This window comes from Aspergillus welwitschiae, assembly GCF_003344945.1.
Source record: "Aspergillus welwitschiae strain CBS 139.54b unplaced genomic scaffold BDQ94scaffold_69, whole genome shotgun sequence".
Lineage (NCBI taxonomy): Eukaryota > Fungi > Ascomycota > Eurotiomycetes > Eurotiales > Aspergillaceae > Aspergillus > Aspergillus welwitschiae.
Window position 1 is genome coordinate 1 of NW_020798763.1, and position 14,596 is coordinate 14,596.

Here is a 14,596-nt window from a genome sequence, read left to right on the forward strand (position 1 = left end):
TTTTTTTTTTTTTTTTTTTTCACAACATACCCACCCTTTCCCGATTCGACCACATACTCTTCTATCCTTGAACAAAACCAGAACAAAGCCTAACACCAGCACTGTCTTGTCTCCAGCATGGCATCCACTACCTACTTGCTGATACTATAACTCATCATGTACCTTTTCACCCACAGCCCGACCTAGACTCATCCCCACTTCAACATCGACAGCAATGGCATTCTTACTTGCTTTCAGTATGTCCTCATCGAACTGTATACGACCCTTCTGGAATGCGACAATGATGGACGACCCTCCAAACTGGAAGATCCCAAGCTCATCACCCTTTTGTATCTGATTCCCCGGTTGCTGATACTGCGGATGAATCCTACTAAACATTAGCACTCTTCAACTGCCAACCATACTCATAAACTGCATACCTCACAGTCCCCACCTGCGAAGCCCCAATAGCCACAAAAAGCACATCCCCAAACTCCTTCGTCTCGATAACCACATAATCTCTCGCGTTCCTCGTCAAGATGTCCACCTGACTCTGCAACGCTATCGGATCCACCTCGTAATAGTCTCCCGGCATGCTTCGAAACTGCTTAATAGTCCCCGAAACCGGACTATGATACCGATGATAATCCTGCGGCGACAACCGAAAACTCGCAACCGGGCCATCCGCGAACTTCGGCCCCAATTGCTTATCCATTACCAGATTTGTAATAGAAAAATCATTCCCTTTGATCCAGATTTTCTTGCTCTCGGCTACGGCTTCGTAAGCGACGACTCGCGAGTCGGCAACTATCACTGCAGCTGTGGGGTCGTCTTTACGGTAGATGGGGCGCGAGCCAGGCTTGTGGGCACGTACGAAGAAGTCTTCGAATGTCGCGTAGGCTGTTATGTCGGAAGGGGTGAAATCGTTCATATTGATGCGGTAGAAGTCAACAAAGGCCTTGATGCGATTCCGAGATGCAGGGCTGGCTTCTTCTTTGCCTGTTGGGGTCAACGCTGAGTCTGGGGAAAAAGAGAAATATAGAAAGGGAAGTGATTATGCTACCTTCCTCAATGGCTGCATGGTGCAGGTATAACCGCATCAGATGGGTGGTATCAAGCCACTCTGTCAACGGGTTGAATAAGAGAAGCAGCTTGAGCTTCTTCCATAGCGGCTGCTGTTCCCGCATGTGTTTACCAGTCTGTCTCCTGTAAGTACGACGCAAGTATAGAGCGATCGGGGAGGATATTACCTTGCGCTCTATGGTAATCCATCCAACCTCTCTATTTTGGACCTGAGATCCGTTAATTACTGTGGTATGCGACATGGGATATGGTTTACCATCTTGATCGAAGACAGCAGGTAGTCTGCTATCCAGTGCAAAACTGTAATAATAAACATCCTGGCTACTGTTATGTTTTCAATGCTTGTGAATCGCAAGCTCTTTTCTTTTCCTTCGCGATAGAAGTGTGATCAAAACTGTCGCGATGCAACGGCGATGATGTCAGCATGACGGCTTTCCGATAGCTACCCAAAAGTCATCCTCCACATCCTATGCATGAAGCAGTGATCATAGACTAAAACAATATGAGCAGGGTATATCCATGTTAGACTACTGTACTATAAAGTGTTAGTGCCGGTATACCATAACTACTAGAATAAATTCTTCAGTAGTAATACAACCTCCCCCCCGCCGCCCGGGTCACAACCTCCTCTCTCGCCCGGAAAGTAAGAGGTAGTAGAAAATAATTGGTCATTGTTCGGGTATTCTCGGTATTCTTGAAATATAAAAGAACTTGGCAGTATCATAGGATTGAATTGCCTGCTGAGAACGTTGAAAGGAGGCTGAGCAGGCCTTCCATTCGTAGATTTCGAAAAACCCTTGAGTCAAAAAGGGCGCGTCTAACAATTTGAAGGTTAACACTGATATCTGTCAATTACTCTCTCGTACTATGACTTAGTACTATCGTTGCTCTTCTTACTGGCTGTGATCTGCAAGTTTTAGCTAGTACTAGTAGTGATATAATGATCAGCTATCGTGCTTGCGCATGTTTAGTAGTAATTCAATCATGTATTGTATAAAGATGAATCAATATAGTTAGTGTCCCCTTGCTCTTACTGCATCTAATTTGGAAATCGAAGAGTGTGTTATCCAAGCCATCTCTATCTTAATTCACAGCTTCCTTTGATAAGTATTAAATAGCTTCCAGATATTCAAGCTGTGAAAGTCGTCAGCCAATTATATTGGCAATTTGACTTAATTTTCCAATCTGGAAGGGTACGCGATAACACTCGATAAGCCAGCCACTACAAACAAACGAGACAAACAGACAGCATCCCGTGACCCAGAGAGACAACTCACATTCACACGAACCATTCATACAACCTTACATAGCAGGGCTCCGTCAAGTCAAAGAATATGAATGTGAATATGAGTTGATTTCAACCCATACAGTTATATCAAATGAAACCATTATTTCAATCCTCCCGCCAACAGCAAACTCTGCCCCGTCATATACCCCGTCCCCACTAACATAGTGACAACATTAGCCACCTCCTCCGGCAATCCCAGCCTCCCCAGGGGTATCGTGCTTGCCACCTCCGGAATTGCCTCGGCATTAGGAATCATTCCCGTATCTCCAATCATCGCCGGCGCAACATCATTGACACTAATATTGTACTCTGCTAACCTCGTTGCCAAGTTCTTCATCATGCCCGTCAACCCTGCCTTCGATGCCGCATAATGACACCCATTAATGCCGCCTCCATACCCCGCAATCGACGACATGAAGATAATCCGCCCCCAGCGCTGCGCCTTCATGTGCTCGACTACCCCTTTGACGAGGAGGAACGAGGCCCGCAGATTCACGGTCAGAGTGTAGTCGAATTCCTCTGTCGTGATGTCCCATACTTGCGGGACACGTTTGCCGTACCCGGCGTTGGAGATGAGGATGTCTGGGGTGCGGTTGCTGTGTTGGGCTTGGATCTCGGTGAAAAGGGTAGTTATTTGGCTGGGGGAGGAGACGTCGACTTGATGGATTGTGATGAGGAGGGTGGGGTGTTGGGTTTGGAGTTCTTGTTGAAGGGTGGTTATGGATGTGGGATTGGATGAGTAGGTGAGGGCTAGGTGCACAGCTTTGGCGGCTAGTTGACGGGCGCAGGCGGCACCGATTCTATAGTCATCGTTTGTTAATAATGGATGTGTTGGTTTCAATTGTGGTATGGATGAGAGTGGAAGAGAGTGGAAGAGAGTTTACCCTCCTGAGGCGCCGGTGATGAGGGCCAATCGGCCACCGATGTCATTTAGCTGGTCCATGGTGAGTTTGGTGATGAGACTTGAGGATGGGAAAGATGTAACTGCTCAAGTATTAGTATTGGGGTTTTCTGGGAAAGGAAGGTAGTTATAGTAGAACTGCTTGCTCCTAAAGTCTTTCCCCGCTGGTCGGCGCAATTCCGGTCCCAACCCCGCGACATTCCCGATCCACTCCCCGGGCATTGTTCCGACGGTGCAGCGCCGACATACGTCTTCTTAATAATTCGCAATAGTTAGCCCGCTATATACGCAGGAAAACATATCCATGAAACCTAAGGGGGCATAATGCTTCGAATTGATAAATAGCCATAAACACGGACGAAAGCACGGGCGGCAAAGGCCATTTTACTTAAAGCCTACAAGTACCTACTGAGAGGCGGCTGTAGTAGTGTGCTTTTTATAGCATTCTCTTTGCGCGGTGCTTTATCATCTGAGCGAGTTATTCACACCGATGATCCGAGACTTCTGCTTTGCTGATATGAGCCCAAGAATGTAGTCCCTGGAAGTTGATTCGGTATTATGATTCGAATGAAATCAGAACACTTGAGTATGATATTATCGTCTATTACATACCTCACTAGACACCGATCTAAAACCCTCTCACAACAACACCAAGATAAAAGTCATCAAATAACTGCACACAATCCTCTTCATACATCCTCCTCCTCCTTCATCCTCTCCGCTTGCCTTCCAACCAACCTGACATACCCAGCATCATATGCCCCCCTAATAGTCGCCCACCCCAGAGAATAATACAACAACCCCAACAGCGCAATAGCATACCCCACCATCTGAAGCGGAGTGATCTGCGTGCCCCAGATCACCACAGAACAGACAATCAACAGGATGTTCTTCGGCACGCTAACCAGTGTCATGGTCAAACCGGATGTCTTTCCGATCTATACATATTCATACTCATTAGCATCCACGCACATTCACCACCTGACCACCAACCAGAAAGGAAGGAAATGTACATACCAAAACAAAAATCGACACATTCAACATGAACCCCACCGTAGCGTTCGCAACCAAAACCCCGATCCCAGTCTCCCCAACCACACTCCAACTGAACCCGCGCAGCTCAGTATAAAACGCAATCATGAAGTTCGTGAAGGCGCACACAGGTGCAGAATAGTACAAAGTCACAAGGGGGTCCATTTTCTGGCCCTCGTCTGACAGCAGGATCTGGATCATGACAAGACGGTTGGCGTCGAAGACAAGACTGGCGAGTTGGTAGGTGACGCCGAGCCAGGAGAATTGGACTTCGCCGGCGACAGCGAGGGCGACACTGAAGGCGATGAGGAGGATGTTGAGGAAGGATTCGAGCGAGGGGGTTTTGACGTGCCAGGCCCAGCTGGTGAGGAGGGTCACTATTGGGCCGCATGCCTGTTTTGCTTTCCTTAGTATTGAAATTGTATATTGGGGGTTGAAGGGATAGTGAATGGTGGGGGTGGGCTTACTTTGAGCATCTGGATAAAGGAAACATTCAGGTAGAGGTAGACGATGTTGCTGCAGACGAGACTACCGCTGTAGAGAATGCCGATGGGAATGATCATGCGGACGTAGGTTCGGCCGTCCATGCGGATTTTCTTGCGACCGTCGAGCATGGTGGTGGTTCGGGCAAGAAGTTGAGTGGCTAGGGTTGCGAAGATGAGATGCCATGTTGTTAGGATGATTGCTGCGGAGATGTGTCGGTGATTAGACTGTATTGATGGAATTGTTCACCTAATAGAGAGAGACTCACGGTACCCTGGGATACGTTAGTAGGAAGTTCATGTCCATGATGAGTACAGTGAAGTAGAAAGATTCACGTACGGAATTCAGTAGATTCAATAACCCATTTATTGAATAAAATGGTCAGATTCGACCAAAACACCCACGATCTACATCCAATGGTTAACGCTGGTTATTCTGGCTGACTGGTGACTACATACAGAATGCCCAGGGTAACAGGCCATACTGAAGCCTCCTTGGCCGGAAGATCCAGAATCGTCATTGTGAGGGACTCTCACGGGCCTTCTAGTTGACACAAAGTAATACGAGTAAACAGGGTCTCCAAAAAAAGCTCGTGGTGGCCATTGGGGGCATTTCACTCCGTCAAAAGAACCCTCTCACGGCTAAACCAGGATATATCTAGTACTAGTAGTAGTAGTAATAGATAGCGCTACTTTCCTTCTGCTAGGTACAGGCCTATTTCCATGGCACTGGCAACCACTGCAACCCCGGGAAAGTCTGGACCAAGAAAATCAGGGTCTGGGGCTAAACGAAGGAGAGAGTGTGACCCTGGGACGTTTGCGGGTTTTGATGGGGTCCGTCCGTGGGAGGGAAGCTTGAGTGTAACCCTGTTCTGCATGGTTCATTCATTGCAACTGCACAGCTGCATCAGTCAAGCTTCAGCTGGTCCGTAGGCGGCCATTTAAAAGCTGCTTTGATTGGTCAGGGTGTACCAGGGGTCTGGCATGATGGGGATCTGATTGGTCTCCAGTGTCTTTGGGGGCGGTTTTGTAGCAGATCCACTGGCGGCTACTTACGAGGGACTAGACTAGGTTGTCGCGCGCGCATCCCATTTGCTACCTATCCGAGACCAAGAAAACTCGGACGGCCTTGGGTAGATCAGGGGCTGGGTAGCAACCCAACTCTCTACACAGACGTTGTGGGTATATTGGTTAACACTCGGGTTCAGGGACATGGTTTGGCGAATTTCGGAACGGAAGCTCCGGGGTGATCGTCGGAAAGGGTTTTAGTGTGAGATAGGGGCTGATGAATGACCGTAAGCTGAGCTGATTAATTATCTTTTCGGTCATGCTTACGTCGTTTGAGCTAGACTGTCCAACTACACCGAGCATTAGTAGGGATGGGGCGAAATTGAATGAGCAAATAGCCAGGTGTCTGGTGGCAAACCTTGAAGGGGCAATCCAGCTACCCACCGGAAGCTCGAAAGAAGTTCAAACTGTATTGTGTAAAGTAGTACTACTACTACTTACTAGTCGGGTAGGGCTGACGCTTGCGGACATCGGACCCATTGACCAATCAGAGCACGGAAACGGATGACAGTTCCGCTTTGGGGACGAACATCTTTAAGCAGATTTGATGAGTCACCCCCTTCAGTCTTTGATTATGTTCACCGTCGAGACAGTGACTTATAGTCTTCAAGTTGGAACTAGCATATCTCTCAGTGAAGAGTCCTGGTTTTGTATGTTAATCAATCAGTAGAAGTGCCCAATACATGGCGTGGACCAGCTATATAATGGCCGTTATCTTCACCCAGATCCACACATTCCGATCAGCATAACCATAAAAGCTTGAACCATCATTTAATCAAGAGAACTATCAATCTAGAATGATCAACCCACCACAAAAATCAATCTATTGTCCAGAAACCAGCATAACGAATTTACCTGACATCCATGCTTCCTCACCACGAATGCGTACAATATGTAATGAAATAACTCGGCCACTCATCCACATCAATCCACCGCTTACACTCATCCGGATTGAAGTCCGGGTTTCCCCATGCTGCCAGACATGCCGGATGCTTATCATCCGCCCAGCTATACGGATAGATCTGCTGTCGCGGTAGCACCACCATCTTATCAGCTTTTGCCCCAACCTCTTCCTCACTGCCCTCCGGTCCACAGTACAAATCCCACGCAGGTGACCACCGCCGCACCGTTCGACACACATGCGTCCGCACCGAACTATCCTTAAAGTCCTCGTAATACTTGTGTAGCATAGTACCGAGTGCCCCAGGCCCCGTGAGTGACTCGACAGATCCATCGCCATTCCCGTTGGGGTTCTCAATCACGTGGATTACAGGCAGGAGCCAAAAAGGGTGGCCGGGGGGTGATGCCATCCAACCATTAGGGACGGCGGCGGGGCCATCCAGTCCTTCTTTGTGTGCCATGTGGCCGACAAATCCGCGCTGCGTGCAGTCATGGTCGTTCTTGCGCGGCCCTGAGGAGAGGATTTGATTGTGCTTGGCGAGGGTGGTGAAATGGCTGGTGAAGAGGGGCTCAACGGGTCGGAGAGCTTCTGTGTCGACGTCGGCGTACATTCTGTAGATCATCACTGTCAGCTAATCCGAGGGTTATGGTTGCGGTGGTGACCTACCCTCCGAAGAGATACATGTAGAGGTTGCGCACCACATCTGCTCGATGGATCTCCTTGGGGAGACGGTTGTAATCTGTCAGGAACCAAGGGAAGTACTGTTCGACAAGCATCCGATTCGTCTCGTCATCCCAGAGTACATACTCCCAATCTGCATTTTGAGAGCGCATTGTCCGTACCCAGGTTTGGGCATCGTCGCTCATATTGCTACCGGCAGGAAACCACGTCTGATGGATAAGCTTAGGGATGGTGGTAAGGTCTTGAGAGAGCGGACGGGCGAGAAGGTCTCGTGCTGAAAGGGTGCGAGCATAGTGGTCTTTGAAGGGGGTCTCATAGTTCGTTGGGAGGACATCAAGATGGAAGAGGTAGGAGAGGAGAAGAACAATGGCAAGAGCGAACGAGAGCTGAAATCGACGCCGGTTAAATTGGGATGTGAGCCATTGGAGGCAGGATCCTCGAGAAGATGATTGAAGTATCATCAGGGCGTTTTGGTAATGATTCTGAATAGTTGGGTAGTGGTCGGTCGAAATGTGGTCTGGGGGTTGGTATAGTAGAGACCACCATGAAGATGTTCTCGCTTCTTCCCAGATGGATTTTTGGACCAGGGTCAGGTAATATGTGACATGCTCCCTTGTACAATGGCAGGGTGGGAATTAGTGGATCAACATTTTTCGTATTCAGTGATGGAGTCAAGCCGGACATGTCTTACTTGGTCAGGTACTTCAGGGTCACATCCACTGATGCTCCATTGCCGAAAACGTTCATCACACGAACACGATCCATTCGCACCTGCTGATCGACGGGGCAGGTGGCTTCTTTGAAAAATCAAAGAAACTGGGAAATCATCACGAGCGACCGGCAGAATGGGTAAGGAATTCAGCGAGCCATATTCTCCTTCTGATAGTTTCGATTGAGCATAAGGCTCGATCGATACTCTTATGAGACGCTGGAATTGGATTCTACTTGAGACTAAACACTTATTTCGTCTTCTAAGCACGCTTTCATCCAAGTTTGTCTAAGTTATTGCAAGTAGAATGGTTTAATGCCACATTTTTTTTTTTGAATAACGAAGAAGAATACCAAAAATTCAAGCACGAGCATATGTACCCCAATCCCACTCCCACTCTAATATTACCCATTTATTGCCAAATACACATTCAGATCTCATATCCATCATGATTGATGCCTTAGAATTATCTTCATGTACCTACAGAACGTCAGTCATATCAGAATCAACCATAAAGACAAGGTAACTCACAAGCTCATCCCCGTCAAAGCCATCAAAATACCCGCGACACTCTGCCGCAGAATCTCATGGTCACTCAGCACCCATCCCAACCCTACAATGACGCAGGTCTTGAGCTGTCCGATCACCGTGCTCGTAACCGGCCCGGCAGCATCAATAATATAGAACTGAGATAGGTTCACCAGACAAGCGAATATTCCACTCTGCAAAGCATACATCAGCCACTTTTCTATCTTAATCGATTGTCAGACAAAAAGCACATAAAAGTCAGCTTACCGCAAGTATCGAAGTCCACAACGACCCAGGGACAGCCGCAACCTCCGGAAACGTCTCCATCCATGGAACAACACACAACAGGACAGCAGCACTGACAGGGGCCTGATTAAGTAGAAGCTGCATACTGCTCATCTCCAGCTTCTTATGATACCGGCCCACCAGGACCGTGTACAGTGCACTAGCACACACACCAGACAAAGCGAAGAAAATACCCTCTGGTGTCGTGGTATCGTTGCCTTTCGCGGACGGGAGCGAATCAAAGTAGGAGACAATTCCAACTCCCGTGCACAGTAGGACCAGGGGAAGGAACGCCGCTCTGGGGATGCTGGACTGGAACAGCGCAAAATTCAACAACGCCGTAGCAGGCGTAAGGAGCAACCGCGCCAGCTGGTGAAAGATCACCGACGAATAAGCCAGTGCCAGGTTCTGAAAGATGACCTGGATGCACATAGCCACGACGAGGTGGAGGATGCGGTAGGGCGATACGTGCTTGGGTTCGAACCAGCCGCAGCATGGCCGCGATGCCAGCCATAGTGTGAGCCCGGTGATGGTGAAATGATAGGCGGCGAAGGATACTTGCGAGTTGCGGAAAGATGCATTGGAGAGGATGGATTTGTTGGTGAATACCTGCGTGTTTGTCAGTGACTATTATTCATGTTCAAGTTCAGCATGATAGGAACATACGATGGCAACAGTCGCAACAATATTGATTGTCATCCATACAAGAAGTCGAACACTCCCTATCTGCTTTTCCGGCTCCTCAGACAACACTTCAGGTCTCTTTTCGTCCTCGTACGAATAGTATCCCAACTCAAGCTTCACATCGTCCGATTGTGGTGGTGGTGGGCTTGCAGGACTGCAAGTCACTGAAGTCAATAGACCCTTGCACTCATCATCCCGCAGATTCGATCCTGCAACAACCATGATGATAACCCAGGATAGTATACTTCGATTGATTCAGTGTATTGTGTTGCTTGCTAGAGGGCTGAGGCTCTGCAACAAACATAGCATAACATCCCCGGGTCCTAGAAGGTATGTATGCACCAGAGATCTCTATTTCAAGGAAAGGAACTCTACCACCACTCACTCCACTTTCTCCCAATGACATATACCTTGGTTGGGTGGCGCTACAGGTTATGTCCAACAGGTTTACTCAATACATGATGTGTAGAGTGACCCAGAGGTTGTGGTACTAGAGGGAGAAACGCATTGGAACATCATGAGGCTCCACGACCCAGACTTGCGAGAGTGTGCTCTACCGTTTCAAAGGGCACATGATTGAAAAAGAAACCGGTCCAAAGGGAACCTCAATGTTACACTTTATAGTTACTTCTCGTACTCGTGATGTGCGCCAGGGGGGCGGGGAACCTGAATCGAGGCCGGAAACGGAAGTAAGATAGGGATGGTTGCGGGCGCTGGAATGTGGGTTCATACGGCTCCTGTAAACCTTGAAAGAGGGGGGCCGGTTCCTGTTTCCGTCAGGGACCAGACTTCCTATGCTTAGGTTGTATATTCCGCGGAAATTGGGATCGGGTTTCTCTGTTCACTTGGTTGGGTCCTTGTGGTGGGAAGAAAGAGATCGGTTTGTTGTACGGGCCAGGTTCCATGGACTGCGCAGCAAGAGCGACCTGGCCCAGGCTCTTCTTATCATTTGGAAACATGAAAGCCACAGCTAAGGGTTAAACAAGGGACCGTACATTCTTGGATATAATTAATATAAGTCACACTAGCAAATATGTACCAACAAGTTCAAGAAACTAGATAACCCCTGGGGTACTCGAACTCCTTCCAATTCAACACGCGCCGCGACCAAGGAAAACCCTCATCATACTGCGCATATACGGTATCCCTACCGGCCACCAGTCGATGAATATTCAATCGGGTGCTATACATGAGATTCCAGGCCTGTGCCTCGTGCCATTCGTCGCTGCCTTCACGGATGTCCGAATCCTTCGAAGCAAGACCGGCCGCCTTGTACGTCCCGATAATGTTGGGAAACGGCGCATAACACTCAATCTGCGAACGGCCATCCTTACCACCACACATATCAGCCATGGAGTTATCCACTGCAGCCACGAGTCGGTCGACCGCTAAGGCAGCTAGGATTCTCTCCGCACCTCGCTTTGTCACCGCGTACCCATAGGTGCAGCAGCCCATATCGGCCCGATAAATGAAACGAGTCGATGTCTCAGGGTAAATCTCTTTCCATGAGTTGAGGGGGCCGCCCCATGTACCACGGTGATCGACACTGGGGGCAGTTGGGTCATGCGGGATGGCATAGAATTGGGTCTCGTTGGGAGCGGCAGATGAAGCGCATCCGCCCACCCAGAGGATGTCCCAGTTGGTGCCGTAGGGAGCGCTCTTGGTCGTATTGGCATTCCTGGTTAACGCGCGCACGCCTCGGGCAAATTCGCGGAGTTGCTGCCTAATGTTAACGTCCCAGTCTGCGTCGTCTTCAAGGATAAGCGCAGTCGAGTAGGAGTTTTGGACCATACTATATCATGAGAATGTCAGCTTATATCAGTAGGGTTGCCGCATTGACAAAGGAGCAGACTGACTTGCTCAAAGCGTTCATATGAGCGCGCCAGCATCCTATCTCGGATGGTGCTAATAAGTTATCCTAAAAACCGTGTTAATTAGGCGCAAAGTCCTAGGCACAAAGCAGCATACGTTGAGCAGAGCCTTCTCGCTCATGTCCTCTGGATGTACCCCATCTATCCATTCGACCCGAAACCCGGCTATTGACGCAGCGAGGTTAAGGAAATCGCGCTTATCTGTTCGTTCTTTCAGCCCAATGGCATATATGTGTTCAAACTGTCGAAGACTATCAGCAAATATGTAACGGGCATCATCGAAAAATATGAAAAAGAACAAACCCCAAGCGTCTCATTTTGAATATGCTCCAGCGCCCGATCCTCCAGCGTGGACCGCGCGATTCTCACCCAGTCCTGTTTCCAATACTTTCCCCCAGTGCCACTGAATAGAAGTGTGAGAATAATATAACTGGCGAATGCAGCGACAATGTATTTCGTAAATCTGGATTTCCCCCGAATCATGCTGAGAACTGGCACCAGTGGAAGATGGTCTATCAAGTGAAAGGAGACATTGAAGAAGGTGAACTATCTTGCATATCGCAAATTGATCACTTCTTGAGTCTTCTTGTGAACTTACTTGGTAATTATGGGTCACTATTTTGGGATTATAAGGTCTAACCTTAAGGAAGCAAAGCTGGACGTTCTGGGTTGTATCCACATTCTTTGTTCAGGAACGGCAGGTTGGTAGAAGCATCTTTCCCGAAAACGGGCATCGCCACTCCGGCATGGATACGATGTAGTGGAGTTTTGAGGTGACCCGCAGCTAAGAAAGACTTTCTTTGAGATTATGAACAAGGGACTGGTAGTGGCATTTATGCTTACTAGAGAGCGTGCTAGAATTGCGCGATCTGAACCGAAGGCAACCTTATTCGGAAGCTGCTCTTCACACATAAGATAGGCTGGCCATACTGAAACCACCACTTCCAAATTATTTCCTATACGTATCTTACTTATCTTGGCCTTATATATATCCCTTTTTGAAAAGCTAGTCATTCAGGTAAAGGAATCTGTTATTCGCTTCGATCTCGGTAGTCCGAACTATGGGACTTGGGGTTCAGCCCTCTCTCCCTTACGTTAGAAATCATAGCCAAGTAGCGCCAATACAATCGAGTGTCCAACTGCTTTCAAAACAGTAGCCGCAATAGTAGTAGACATGGATTCCTGCATGCTATTTGAGCGCATCTTAAATCTACGATCCCATCTACGCCTTTATCTTCGGCTGACGGATCATACAATACAGCTGTGCTCATTAGCCCACCCACACGGCGACATAAGAAACCTAACGAAGCTCACGTCTCACATACCTTGCATTTATCCTTGCCGTCCACACACTCAATCTCGCTGACCATCTCAAATCCCAACTTCTCATAGATCATCAGGTTCGGGAACCCCTTCGAACTTTCTAGGTAGCAAGGCATTCCCTCTCGATCAGCCTGTTGACTGACTACTTCAACCAATTTCCGTCCCAGACCCATTCCTCGCATCGAGGAGTCGACTGCGATCACATTGCAGAAGTAGTAGCCGCGGGGATCAGTCCAAACTCGGTCGTGAGTCTCCTGTTGCCGGGCTTTCCAGAGCCAGTAACGACGGACGTTAAGCCCCCCACGGCCACCGAACCGGATGTTGTTGTACAGCTGGCGGAAGGAGAGGATCCAGTCTTGCGCCCAGACGGACCAGGGGACAGGTTCGGACGGGGGTTGCGGGCTGTACCACCAGCAAACTCCAACGACGGGGGAGTCGGTGGGAATCTTATCGCTGGGGGTGTTGGTAGTGTATTTGGCCACGAAAATGGGCTCGTTGCAGGAAAGGCCGTAGAGGAAGTGTGCGGCGAGAGAGGCGGCGTTGCGGTGGATGTTGAACTGTTCATGACTTTGTTTAGTCTTGTTTATATGGTAGGTTGGAACTAACAAAGCAGAATAGAGAGCGGGACTCTACATGTACAACTCTAGCTCATATTGTACATCATTCGAGGTACCTGGTGTCACCAACCGAAATTGGAAGGCACTCGAACGGAGGGCTACTTACCCCGAATTTATTGTTGAATACCCAATGAAAATACGGGTCGTCGGCGAATGCTTTCTGGATGCATGCTACGGCCGAGGGGATGTCCTCCTTTGTGAGGGGAAGGATCTCGATGGCCATATTGGGTTTGTTTGTTTGCTTTTTCTCGTGATTTGGATTGGGCTTGGATTGGATAAGATATTGAGTTTATGATGTATAATTCAGGAAACGTATTCTGATAAGTGCATTCAATTCCTACTGGCTCTGCGAATAGGTTGCGAAAGGGCAATAGTATATGCGTGAGAATGACGACGGAGGGGATAAAGAGAGAGCGCCATCTATTGATGGGAGCCGAGATAGACGGACAGGTCGACAAGGGGATGCGCGGGTGAGTCGCGAGGACACCGACCAGATGGGGTCTTTGATGAAATTGCAATTAAGTCTGATTGATGGTGAAGACGAAGGTGAAAGACGACGGACTGTGAGAGGGTATATTTATCTGGATTTCCTCTCCTTCATGCTGCCGCCCTCCCTTCGTTCCCAAATAGGCAAGTCCTACACCGACCCCGTGACAGCTCACGCTAACTTGCTTTGGTAGTTCGATGCGGCGCTGCCCGGCTCTGTTCTCCCCCTTCCCCACCAATCATATCTCCAAGATCGCCCACCATCGACGATCGCCAAGCCACTAGACGCGATTCGGCAGGTTGTGCCGGAGGATCAGCTGGCCGGCAGGGCTTATCGTGTCATGGGGATAGCTTCATGGGGAAGCTGCCATCTGCCGACCCTACTGTAGCCGAGTGATGAGTTACAGCCGAGTACCTATAAACCTTATACTGGGTTATGAAAGGATACCTTGGGGAGATAAGACTATCAGATCTGACCCATCTTACGATAGCTGGGATATGGGTTATATCGATTGAAAGATAGCCACGTTTATATAATATAGAGCAGTTCTTGTTACACTATGGCAGAGAACGTATGCTGTTGGGTTCGTGAGCAATCGTTTACGTGAATAGTCCTATGTACAAGCCGGATATGGTAAATTTTCACCTATAGTCTCATTTTGCTCCTGGTGAAGGTAC

At 48.7% G+C, this 14,596-nt stretch overlaps 6 protein-coding genes across 6 annotated transcripts; 1 reads left to right on the top strand and 5 right to left on the bottom strand.

Moving 5' to 3' along the window:
* Positions 1 to 29: 29 nt before the first annotated feature.
* BDQ94DRAFT_154552 (putative phosphatidylserine decarboxylase) lies at positions 30 to 1,432 on the bottom strand. Its single transcript, XM_026768314.1, has 5 exons — positions 1,319 to 1,432; positions 1,230 to 1,271; positions 1,043 to 1,178; positions 420 to 978; positions 30 to 367 (listed from the first exon to the last, which is right to left on the bottom strand). The coding sequence occupies exons 1-5, from the start codon at positions 1,376 to 1,378 to the stop codon at positions 145 to 147; spliced, it is 1,020 nt and encodes a 339-aa protein (XP_026620112.1). The 5' UTR covers positions 1,379 to 1,432; the 3' UTR covers positions 30 to 144.
* Positions 1,433 to 2,450: 1,018 nt separating this feature from the next.
* BDQ94DRAFT_163912 (uncharacterized protein) lies at positions 2,451 to 5,286 on the bottom strand (the record flags this gene model as incomplete). The annotated part of the gene is made up of 7 exons (XM_026769842.1): positions 2,451 to 3,150; positions 3,336 to 3,505; positions 3,947 to 4,189; positions 4,269 to 4,676; positions 4,751 to 4,968; positions 5,106 to 5,173; positions 5,225 to 5,286. 7 exons carry the CDS (start codon positions 5,284 to 5,286, stop codon positions 2,451 to 2,453), a joined length of 1,869 nt encoding a protein of 622 aa, XP_026620113.1.
* Positions 5,287 to 6,705: 1,419 nt separating this feature from the next.
* BDQ94DRAFT_175908 (glycosyltransferase family 32 protein) lies at positions 6,706 to 8,180 on the bottom strand (the record flags this gene model as incomplete). The annotated part of the gene is made up of 3 exons (XM_026772580.1): positions 6,706 to 7,345; positions 7,401 to 8,027; positions 8,107 to 8,180. The coding sequence occupies 3 exons, from the start codon at positions 8,178 to 8,180 to the stop codon at positions 6,706 to 6,708; spliced, it is 1,341 nt and encodes a 446-aa protein (XP_026620114.1).
* Positions 8,181 to 8,651: 471 nt separating this feature from the next.
* Positions 8,652 to 11,975, bottom strand: BDQ94DRAFT_185203 (uncharacterized protein; the record flags this gene model as incomplete). Its single annotated transcript, XM_026774822.1, has 8 exons — positions 8,652 to 8,846; positions 8,920 to 9,546; positions 9,604 to 9,865; positions 10,239 to 10,456; positions 10,678 to 11,413; positions 11,478 to 11,539; positions 11,590 to 11,733; positions 11,796 to 11,975. 8 exons carry the CDS (start codon positions 11,973 to 11,975, stop codon positions 8,652 to 8,654), a joined length of 2,424 nt encoding a protein of 807 aa, XP_026620115.1.
* A 334-nt stretch (positions 11,976 to 12,309) lies between these two features.
* BDQ94DRAFT_120170 (GNAT family N-acetyltransferase) lies at positions 12,310 to 13,802 on the bottom strand. The gene is made up of 3 exons (XM_026763746.1): positions 13,539 to 13,802; positions 12,818 to 13,372; positions 12,310 to 12,753 (listed from the first exon to the last, which is right to left on the bottom strand). The coding sequence occupies exons 1-3, from the start codon at positions 13,653 to 13,655 to the stop codon at positions 12,715 to 12,717; spliced, it is 711 nt and encodes a 236-aa protein (XP_026620116.1). The 5' UTR covers positions 13,656 to 13,802; the 3' UTR covers positions 12,310 to 12,714.
* A 7-nt stretch (positions 13,803 to 13,809) lies between these two features.
* BDQ94DRAFT_163917 (uncharacterized protein) lies at positions 13,810 to 14,307 on the top strand (the record flags this gene model as incomplete). Its single annotated transcript, XM_026769843.1, has 2 exons — positions 13,810 to 13,995; positions 14,113 to 14,307. 2 exons carry the CDS (start codon positions 13,810 to 13,812, stop codon positions 14,305 to 14,307), a joined length of 381 nt encoding a protein of 126 aa, XP_026620117.1.
* Positions 14,308 to 14,596: the final 289 nt, after the last annotated feature.

What these genes read in the sequence shown, in the direction of transcription:
- BDQ94DRAFT_154552 (XM_026768314.1), bottom strand. Translation starts at nt 1,378, where the DNA reads ATGTTTATTATTACAGTTTTGCACTGGATAGCAGACTACCTGCTGTCT. An exon ending in GGATTACCATAGAGCGCAAG is followed by an intron (nt 1,179 to 1,229) that starts GTAATATCCTCC and finishes TACAGGAGACAG; the next exon opens with ACTGGTAAACACATGCGGGA. An exon ending in CCATGCAGCCATTGAGGAAG is followed by an intron (nt 979 to 1,042) that starts GTAGCATAATCA and finishes TGACCCCAACAG; the next exon opens with GCAAAGAAGAAGCCAGCCCT.
- BDQ94DRAFT_120170 (XM_026763746.1), bottom strand. Translation starts at nt 13,655, where the DNA reads ATGGCCATCGAGATCCTTCCCCTCACAAAGGAGGACATCCCCTCGGCC. An exon ending in TATTCAACAATAAATTCGGG is followed by an intron (nt 13,373 to 13,538) that starts GTAAGTAGCCCT and finishes AGTCATGAACAG; the next exon opens with TTCAACATCCACCGCAACGC. An exon ending in ACGGCAAGGATAAATGCAAG is followed by an intron (nt 12,754 to 12,817) that starts GTATGTGAGACG and finishes TAATGAGCACAG; the next exon opens with CTGTATTGTATGATCCGTCA.